Source organism: Trematomus bernacchii, unplaced genomic scaffold (assembly GCF_902827165.1).
Source record: "Trematomus bernacchii unplaced genomic scaffold, fTreBer1.1, whole genome shotgun sequence".
NCBI classification, from domain to species: domain Eukaryota; kingdom Metazoa; phylum Chordata; class Actinopteri; order Perciformes; family Nototheniidae; genus Trematomus; species Trematomus bernacchii.
The window spans coordinates 2,830,323-2,841,444 of NW_022987641.1; the positions used below are offsets into that span (position 1 = coordinate 2,830,323).

At 42.6% G+C, this 11,122-nt stretch overlaps 1 protein-coding gene across 1 annotated transcript in view; it reads left to right on the forward strand.

Moving 5' to 3' along the window:
• The window catches only part of LOC117484958 (protein piccolo-like), a 58,536-nt gene that overhangs the window by 11,033 nt on the left and 36,381 nt on the right, over nucleotides 1–11,122 (forward strand). The window contains 1 exon segment of the mRNA XM_034133472.1: nucleotides 8,473–8,670. Within this exon segment, the coding sequence (XP_033989363.1) occupies nucleotides 8,473–8,670 (198 nt within the window).

The following is an 11,122-nucleotide window of genomic DNA, read 5'->3' on the forward strand; positions in this document are numbered from 1 at the left end:
TTGCCATCACTTGCCCAGGAGGCGGAAGTGTACAAAAATAGCCACAAAAGAGTCACAAAGGGGAGAACACAAGCAACTGTGGGGCAGCTCTCCCTCTCTCTCCCTCTATCTCCCTCTCTCTCCCTCTCTCTCCCTCTCTCCCTCCCTCTCCCTCTCTCTCCCTCTCCCTGCACTGAGAAAACTGAAACATTGACTTTAAATAAATGAATTATGGGTCGCCGTTTAGCTTAGTTGGTACATGGCAGCCCATGTACTGGGGCTTGGTCCCAGTGCGGGGGACCCTGGTTCGAATACCGCCTGTCGCCCCTCTGTCTCCCGCTTTCTATACTATACGGGCGGCTGTGGTGCAGTGGATTAGTGCGTTGGTGTTCGGATCAGGGGAGCACAGGTTCAAAGACACTTCACCCCAAATTGCTCATGTGGGGATTGCCCACAGTATTGAGCATGTAAGTCGCTTTGGATAAAAGCGTCTAACAAGTAACATGTAATGTAAACAAATGTAATGTCACTTAGATAAAGGCACTGTTTACCAACATCATCTTTAAAGGTCCCCTATTGTACTCTTTTTCCACAATATATTATAGGTCTCAGATATATACAAAACATGTCTCTGAAGTCTTTGGCTTGAAATACCAAACAGATCATGCATTGTAGCATCCCATAAACCCCTCTGTTTTCGCACTGTTTCAAAAGTGCTGATTCTGTGTCTGTAGCTTTAAATGCTGATGAGCTGCTGCTGGCCACGCCCCTCAGAGAGATGATTGGTTAAAAAAAGTTAACTGTTAATTTACAGTAGTGTGAATGCAGGGACATTAATAGGAATATACTGTTAACATCATATATCCTTGCTTTGGCTGAGTGATTGCACACACAGGGTGAATGAGTAGTCTTGTTTGCCCTATTTACCAGCTCCAGGACCCTGTTCAAGCTGTGACAAGTGGTTTACCATTGTTTTAGAAATTGCTGTAATTGAAATGAGCCGCCCTCAGGCTCTGCAAACAGCCTCTTCTCTTTCTTTTTACACGGCTCACCCCGACAGCTCCACTCCAGAATGAATTTAAATGACTCCTTTCTAATTTTCTGGTGCTTGCAAAGGGCCACATTTTAGCCATTGAGCCCTTAGTGCCAAAAAGGGGGGGGGGGGGGGGGGAGAAAGCCAAGACATCATGTGTGCCAGCACTGAGCCCTGCTTAGACAAAGAGGCAGGCAGAGACACTGACACTCGATAACACACACATGCTGGCAGCGCCCTCATCTAGTTAGCACAGGCTGTTGTATTTACATCCTGACTGCTTGCCCCCTGTAGCACAGCGTGACAGCAGAACTTCAGTTTAGAGTTTAAAAAGCAAGTTGGCACTTTGGATGGAGTGTCTGACTTTGACCTCTCCCTAAAAATTGATATTCAATAGGTGCGGCCAACAACAAAGCCAGGATTAGGAAATGGCTCTACCTCAAGAAATCATTTCCATGCATTAAAACCTGAGAGGAAAATAGATTAGGGTTTTTTTTCTCACACCTTTCATCCTTATTGGATAAAAAGGGAATGCAGCTGGAATGCACTTGTTGGATTGACGGATAGAAATGATCCTGGTCACAAACTGCCCTTTAAGGTCTCTAAATATACTCATGCATAAAACAAAACACTATACTAGAACAAAGTAAGGAAAAAGCACAGAAAACAGAAGAGAGAAGAGAGAATACTGTGACATAAATACAAGTCCGGCAGAGGAGTCAAGAGGATAAAGAGGGGCAGGGGGGGGTGGGGGGGTCACAAAGGATGTGGGTGCCGGGTAATGCCGCTCTAAGCAGTGCAGACCACGACATTGTGCTCCGTCGTGACTCACTCCTCCGAGCCACATTAAGAGCACCTATAGGCAGAAATGACTGTCAGTAACATGTGATGAAGCAGGAATTGGGACATCATACAGTAGTGTGAGAAGAAAAGCTGTTTTATGTGGCTGTGTAGGGTTGATTAAAGTCTGCGAGGCAGAGTTGCATGTAACTTGTATAATCATATGTTATATTTCATGTTAAAATGCCGTAAATGTCAATACATGAAATGCAAAATGTTCATATACAACATACAGTATATCATGTGGTCCTCTATATGGCGGTATGTAATGAATGTATACAGCCACATTAATTAACATTCTCTGATAATTGCAGTCATTACTGATGAACCCAAAACATTTGTATGGAAATCAAACACATCAGCAGGTTACTAAAGTTAATGCTAATGGTGTATGAGGCGACTTGTCATTATAATGTTTCATATGGACTGCCAAACCAGCTCTAAGCAGGTGGAACTAATGTGATTTAAGGAAGCATATATATTGTGATACCTAGACTCAATATGAAAATATCTATCTTGCTGTATGCCTCTTTGGATAAAGGTGCCCGTTATGTACGATATATGTTGGATAACTAGAAAACAATAATAGCCATTGACAGAACAAATAAAGGCTTCTTAATGTCTTAAAAGACAAAATGATACGTATCCTTGAAGCTGACACATGCAGACAGATTATGAGGTGGGTTGCAGATAAACACACACAGCTCCAGACAGGAAGTGCCCTGAAACGAGCGTCAATCTCCTTAATCCCTGGGCTCAGAGTAAATAAATGCTCTGTCTCACACCTCTTGATTTGTGTTAGAATCCCTAGACACATACAGTACACACTAACGCACAACTATTTCTCCCTTTTTCACTCACACTTTAATATCGATCCACAATGTAGAAACACAGTCTGACATTAGTTAAGAGAGAACATGTATTGTACTGTAAATCATCAGTGAGATTTGAGTTGGGTGAAAGATGGATTTGTTTCCAGAGAATGTTTGCTCAGATGGCTTTTTGTGGTTTCCTACAGCACTCTGCTTCACTCACATGCATCTAGGATCTGACCAGTACAACCACAGCCCACTAGTGCTGGTAACTAAGCTGCTGGAGGTTAAAAGTACTTTTCTCAGAGGCTTTTTGAAAGAACAATTTGATTTATTCAACTTCCCCCTCTCAGATTTGGCTGCTCATTTTGGGATTGAAGCCAGCATTATCCTGGTCCAGTGCCCAGTTTTTTCCAGCCTTAAGGCTATCACTGCCCACATAACATTTAGTTTCATGACTCAAACGAGTATTACAACACACACGAGCATGGTTCATGTGTAAAGGGCGCATACAGCACATTGAACCGTGAGATTGGAACATCTATAAGAGAGAGATATTTATTAGGACAGAGATCTGTTTTGGCTTGTGAAGGAGCTGATGCTGTGATGTTGCTTGTGCATTATCATTAAGAAGGCCACTCAGTAGGTGACTCGACCAATGTTGTAGGAAGGACACAATATTTTCAACAGCTTTATAATTAATACTGGTGCAGTGTCTGTCAGAAATGTCACTTCCTTGTGTCCTGAATAATACCCCCGCCAAGTTTGTTGAGAAAGCGTATAAATAGATGTGTGCTGTAACTCTCCAGCCTGTCTTTCTGTTGTCTAATCTGTTGTTGAATGTGAGTGACGTTAAGCAACCAGTTCCCAGCATGCCGTTCAGTGTTGTAATCGCTAATAGGGTTCCCTTCTTAAATCATTACACCGTGTGTACGTATTGCATATTGGCAAATATTTTTTGAACAATTAACTAGGATAGCTGGCCATAGAATACCATTCAAAACTGCATATTCCATGCTGGCTGGTATACTGCGCTGTGATTGGTCGTCTACACTGGGCACACCTGGTCGCAGGTCTCTTAGGGATACGTCACATTTGAATAACTTGTTTTAAAATGTGAGATGTTTCGAGACTAATTCACATTTACGATTTGGTCTTGCCTTGTCAGACTAGTACCAATGCATTTTGTTTTGGAATAGTCCATTTTCGGGGGGAAATATCCATATTTGCCTTTTGTTGAGAGTTAGAGGAGAAGGTTGATATTTTACCGTTCTTTAATATGAAGCTCCCTGAGTCTAAAGAATGGAAACAGGCAGAAACATCTAGTTTTTATTATTCTATATTAGTTTTATTTACAATGAAATGTAATGATTTAAGGTAACTCCTGGCATTCATCATGAACTGCAGCTTGTCCTGATTTCCTGGCAATTAATTGGCAGATTTCTAGGGTGATAATGTTAAGCTGGTTGGCAGGAGGTGGTGTTGAGTCACCTCCAATGACCACTAAGCTCCTTTGCTTGCTTCACCCTTTCCCTCACCACACCATGCTGCTTTTGTTTTAATCCTCTTTGCTTATCTGTTTGCTGTGTGCTTCTCCTTGTTCTTTTTCTTGCTCCTCCCTCCCCTCATCTCTCTGTCTCTTGCCTCTCACACACCATTACCACCCTTTTCTTTCATTCCCTCTACCTCCTTCCTTCTCCATCCTCTCATCATTCTTTATCCATCTGTCCCATCTTCCTCTAAATCCTCATCTTCTCCAACTGTCAGTGCCAGGCTCTGTCTAAATGTAGATGGGTAAACCCTGGTAGGATCCACAGTCTTAATCAAAGAGCCACACCGACCTTCCCAACACTCCAATTCCCAGTTGGGAACAATAACCGAACATAAGTATGGCTGCAGCCCATCTCGTCTCAATATCTGGTTTCTGTCTGCGGTTTTCAGTCTACTTTCTGTGTCCTTGGAGAAACTTTGAAGATAATGGAAAGTTGGAGATGAAACACTCACACTGAATCTGTCTTGACTTATTTACGTATAAGCTTGTATTTGTTTGAGAAACGGTGGGAAGAGGAAGAGCAAGTTGTCATTTCTCTCCGAAGTATTTCACGCCTTTCATCTGATATATGACAACAACGTCAAAACTCCTATCTGTGGCTGTTGGTATGTGTCAACTTCCATGCACATGTGGTGGCAGAAAGTAAGATAGTTATGTGAGCGAGTGACTCCCCGGCTTTTATGAAGCATCCAGGCTGCATCACAGCAGATTCTCACACAGACGCTCCACATTTCTTTGAAAACTTGCAGCAGGGAAGATTGTTATACAAAGATACACCTTCCCGTTATATTAATGATTACAAGGCAAAGCTGCAAGAGAAGAGTGTATCATCCCCGCTAATTTAGACCCTGCGGATTCTCTCTATAAATGACATTTGTGATGTATTTGTCCTGGTGAGAAGGCTTATCTGATGATAAAAGACCAACTAGGTCCTAACCAATGATTGTTGTCGTTATATAATAATCTATTCATTCATTTTGGCCACGCTAACAGCTAGGGCAGCTGATTGTAAACCTTTTTTTAGATGGACATTTCTCAACTACCTGACGGGTTGCAATTGAATTAAGCACACACATCCATTGTCTTCAGAAAAATATATTCACCTACAATGGTTTTATCGGCAAATCCTTCGCATTTCAAATGACGGACACTTTTTATTTGCCAGAAACTTAAACAGCAATGACCCAGAGAGCAGGCTGCGTGTTCTTAGGTATAAAACCATTTCCAAAATTGGGATCAATAAAGTATATCTCATCTGAAAGTGCCTTTTTGAGATATAAAACTTCTATGCAGACATCTGAAACAATTGGGTTTCTGGGTATTACATTTTCCTGAATTTGTTGAATTCCGATCAAAGTCATCTTGTTTAACTTGAACCCTCCTATTGTCTTTGTTTTCCCCCCCCTTACTTTGGTGTTCGCGGTCAAATTTGACCGGTCCTGTTTTAACTGCTATCACATTAACACAAAAACCATTAATCATCACCAAATGTCCTTTAACACCCTTTCAAACTGTAAATATTGTATCAGACTACTGGTATGCATGAAAAACTGCAGTGAATATACGAAGAAGAGACACTGAACATGTATTGTGCCAGGTGTGATCCATGTGGGGGGATTGGGCACATAAGGGGGGGGGGGACACATCTGGAGTATGTGTGTGTGGGGGGGGTGTTTGTGTGTGTGTTTTATCTGATCCGGATGGTTACTAATTCCTTTTCTTAATGGCGGGAACACCATGGGTGTTACAAAGTTGACTAAATCATCCAAAATTCAATGAAAGTGGTGATCAGCAATTGTATATGTTCAAATGTCTACTGTGAAGGATATCATAAAGCCTTAATGCAATCGAATGTAAAACAAAAAAGTTATGATTGATGAAAGTAGTAAATCGGTCAGATTTGACCCGAAGACAACAGGAGGGTTAAGTAAAGCCAGACTGACGTTTCAGGGTGACAGCTGTTAGACTTGTCAGTAGGAAATGCATTCAAGATGGCCACTTAGCAGTTCAAGAAACATATCTGCTTTAACAGAGAGGTTATTCCTAATGACTTAAAAGAGGGCAATTTAGTTGTGCACAGTAGCTATTACAAACACAGTGGCCAAGGTTTAAGTGTGCCTGTGGGGATGTGTTGATAACGTCGGTGATGACTGGCTCTGGAGAGGCTGACCGGCTGTCTGACTGAGTGGGTTCTGCTTCCCCTATCTGGCGGCCATCTCTTCAGCTCTGATTGTCTGCTCTCTCTGGTTTAACTGATAGAGCCATCAAGCTGGAGCATCTCAAGTCCTCCCAGCAGTGACAGATGTTGATAATGCATGCTTTATTACTCAAATACACACACACTCGCATCTGCGCTGTGCCCATCATCATGTCTGAGGATTAACTGGATTTATGTCAAGTTGGGACCGTAACTCACTAATGTCAGCAAACATGTATGTTTTCATTTCCTCTTTTGCTTATTTCATCTTGTGGGTGGCAATTGCAAGTATGAAATGTTTTCCCTGCTTTTTTATGTTGGGTGTGTGCCACAGATATCTGGTGTGTCATTCTCTCAAGACTGCACAAGGATTAAAACAGGGCGACTCATGCCTTATTTACCCTGACGCTGCTGCTGCGACATCCTCCCTCTTTCTTCTGTGCCTGCAGAGAGGTGGCTCGTCTGTGACAAGGCGTTACAGGCCGGCTGCGATCTTCTCTGAAGCCCGAAATGTTGCATAAACCCCACAATTGGAATTTCTTAAGGGGGGGGGGTCAGAGGCGTATGTTTGAGCACTTCAAAATGTGAAAGGAGCTGTTACCTGGTAGATACATGCAGGCTGGTTTATAACATGCTGACATTTTACCCTTCTTTTTTTTAATACTTTTTATTTATCGGTTTATTTCATTAAACAGATGCACTTTGTTCAGATTATAAACTCATATTTTTTCATACCGTATAAGCAAATCAAAACAGAACAAACTAAAAAAGAACAAGAATCTAGCTAAAATACAACATTAAATAAAAATAAAACAAAAATCTAAGCAGTAATATGTTATGTTAGATTAAAGGTGATAACAAAGCAACATTTCCCCCTTATAAGAGTTATTGTGTGTGTGTGTGTGTGTGTGTGTGTGTGTGTGTGTGTGTGTGTGTGTGTGTGTGTGTGTGTGTGTGTGTGTGTGTGTGTGTGTGTGTGTGCACATATAGCTGTGTCAGGCACATCAGAAAGTGTGTGTGTGTGTGTGTGTGTGTGTGTGTGTGTGTGTGTGTGTGTGTGTGTGTGTGCACATATAGCTGTGTCAGGCACATCAGAAAGTGTGTGTGTGTGTGTGGTACTCATAAAACATGTTCTGGCCTGGTGTTATGGCTATTTGTGTGTGTTTGTTTGCACTGTTTATAGCTCCAGTATTATTTTTCTCATATGCAAGCCCGTTGATTGTTTGTCAACACTTGTATTTCCACTTAAAGCACAGCAGTACTGGATATAAAACTCTAATAATAGCTGCAGCTCTTGATTCATAGCCCTCATCAGGGCCCTTTAGGTGTGGATGTGTACGCCGAGGGCCCTGTGTCTAAGTGAATACCTTGGGAATATGCAACAATTATCAGATTGCAAGGACAGGACAGATTTAGCAGAGCTCTAAGATGACGGATTAGGCATCTGTGCCAGCAATGTGTTTGTGTCTCAAAATGCAACGCTGTAAAGATTTAGGTGAGGACTATATCACAGTGGATTTTCAGGAGGAAATGATGGTATTAAAAAGAAAACAGCAGTGGGAAACTCCTTAAATTTGGCCAAGGATCTAAAATAAGAAGTTCAGGGGGCAGAGAGTCTTAGGAAAAACTGTCTCGGTTCAGTGAAGGAAGCCTTAACATAGCCTATACACACCATTAAAGTACACAATCAAAGAAAAACACATTCAAACACAGTTTCTCTGTCTGCTACATGACATGTCTGCCCAGGCCACCCAGCCCTTTCTGACATGCATTGGTAAACCCAGCCCCATTACCATGCATTATGCATCGGCCTGTCTCTTAAGTCCGATAAATGTAAAAGCTTCCCCTTAAAATAGCATGCCTTGCACTGGTGCCTCGTCACAGTGACGTTTTAACTACGTGGAAACATTTGGTTTCACATGCCTGTGAAAGTCAAGTCATTTTGTGTTATTCAGAACATCATATACATGGTTATGTTCTAATTGAATGTTCAAAATGATTGCAGCAAACATAATGAATTCCTAAATACTTACAATGTGTTCTCATCTTTGCCTTACAGAAAGAATGGCTCTGCCTCAACTGCCAGACACAGAGAGCCATGTCTGGCCAGCTGGGAGACGTGCCACCTCCAAACATGGCTTCCCCAAAGAAGCAAACACCTGCTCCTGCTCCCTCCTCCACCCCTGCCCCTGCTGCTGTAGATAGGAAACCTGTAGTAGAAGCAGCAGACCTAACCCCACCAGCTCCTGATACCAAGGTATTGCCTGAAAACATTCCCACACCTGATCTTGAAGCCCCTCTTTCCGTTAGCTCCCCTCCTCCTGATATAACCCAACAGGAAGCACCACAGTCAAAAGAACAACCACTAGCAGCTGAACCAGTGTCTGAGCTTGTAGTTCAGCCTGAACAACAAGGTCCCATTTCAGAGAGTGTAGCAGAGAGTGTCCCTGCAGTTGAGCAACAGCAGATTAGCTCTGATAATGCAGCAGAGGATCCTCCTAACTCAGAGACAAATGTGGATCAACAAGCACAGCGTTCACCTGTCAGTGAAATCCCAGCAGGTGAAATACAGAGTAGCTCTGAGAATGCGACAGAGGACTTTTCTCCTCCTGTGGAAAGTGAGGTGCAAAATGTACTGACTAATACAAGTTTAGATGAGACAACTGTCCCTGCTGAGGTAGAAACAGAGCCAAAACGTGAGATTGCCCCGAGTGAGGCTGCAGCTCCCCTGACAGATATTGAGAAAGTGGAGCCCACTCCGGAAATTCTTCCAGAAGTGACACCTAATTCAGTTGTGGCGAAACCTGCCTTGACTCCAGAAGCAGTCTCACAGGAAGGCCCTGTTCAGGTCGACCCAACGCCAGATTCTTCAGCTGCAAATGTAGAAGAGGAGAAAATAACAGATGTAGAACTTGATAAGCCAAGTGAAGAACCCCATATAGATGAAACTACGTCTACTCCACCAGATACAGTAGAATCAGCTTCTAATGTGGAGCAAACAGACATCACAAAACCTGAAGCCGACAGTATAGCACCTGAAGATATACAAATAGAAGCAGAACCTATAGAAGATAAGCAAGTACTGATAGAAAGTGCTCCTCCACCTGTGGTTGAGGTTGAGGAAAATGTAGCTCCTGCTGACAAAGTTGAGGTCCCTAAACCTGACGAGACACAGCAAGAATTGCCACCTAAATGTGTAGAAACGGATAGTCCTTCGCTGATGTCAGAAAACATTCACCCTGTCTTAGCTTCAGAGGAGAATAATGAGGCTAATAAAGTGGAAACTAAACCCATAGAAAAAGGGGAGGAGCCTTCCGCACTTGTCCCAGCAGATAAGTCACCTTCTGTTGCTCCAGTTGAAGGAGAAACCAAAGAGGAAACAAAAGAGGAGATTGTGGTTGTGGATAAAGTTAATATTGCAGAAGAAGAAACAGCTAAGCAAAAGATTCCTGATGAAGAATCAACAGTTCCGATTGAAACAGTTAATGATAATGCTGAAGAACAAAGTGTTGAGGAGAAAGCTGTAGAGAAAGAAGTTGTTGAGGAGATAGCTGTTGAGGTGACAGTAAATGAGACTAAACCATCTACTGACAAAGCCGTTGAAGATGACAGAGTTCCGGAGAATGCAGCGGCAGAGAAAGCTATTGAGGTCAAAGATGGCGAAGGGAAAGCTTTTGTAAATGAGGCTGTTGAACAGGAAACAGTTGAGAAAGCAAATGACCAGAAACCACTTGAGAAAGTTGATGAAGCTGAATCAAGTCCAGCACCTTCCTCTCCTGAAACAACACATGTTTGTTATGTAATAGAGACGAGAGAAACAGAAATAGCAAGAGAGCCAGCTCCAACCACTGCTGGAAATATCCAAACAGCTATAGATACAGTTTTGAAAGCTGGTGATACATCTGAGGAAGTTGTGGATGCATCTGTTCCCCCAACTCCTGGTGACAGGAAAGAGATAGAACATGTTGATGTCAAGGAATCATTGCAAAGTGTAGAGATGGTGTCATCCTCAGCTGTCATTAGTGAGACAGAAGTCAGAGATGTCGCCTGTGAGGAGAAACTTGTTCAGGATGAGGCAGAAGCTGGATCTCAAAATGCAAACAGTATTGCTGAAAATCAACATGAAGTAAAGAAAGAGACTTTGACTCTGACAGGGAGTGATAATGAATCACTTGAGAAAGTTGCAGCGCAAAAGGTGTCAATCAAAGAGGTGGAAGAACAACCTGATCAAACAGAGCATGAGTCACAACCTGTTGCCGGCAACATTCAGGAATCAGAGAAGGTATCAGAGACAAGCGCAGTGTGTGACAAAGATAGCAACGCAGAGTCTAACGTAGGAAAGAACGCAGAATCAAAGAAGGATGAAGCTTCAGAGACAGATTTAGAGAATGGAGGTGTATCTGTATCAGGAGCACCAGTCCCTGTAGCAGAACCTGACATCCCAATGTCTCTAGTGAGTGAGCATGACAATGAACCCAAGGAGGGGAACACTAACGTGGAGGAGAAAGAGGAGGCTGTAACCCAGTCTCTGGGAAAGCCCAGTGATGAAGATGCAGTCGCTGAGGTGACCATAGTATTTAGCACAAGTAGTGGTATCATTCATTATTATCTTTGTACATCATCTGTTTTATTTCTGCAGATTTGAACCCTTAGATGCATAAGTGGGTCTTTTTGGACCCGGTGAGGTGGTTTTCTTGAAGTATCTTTGT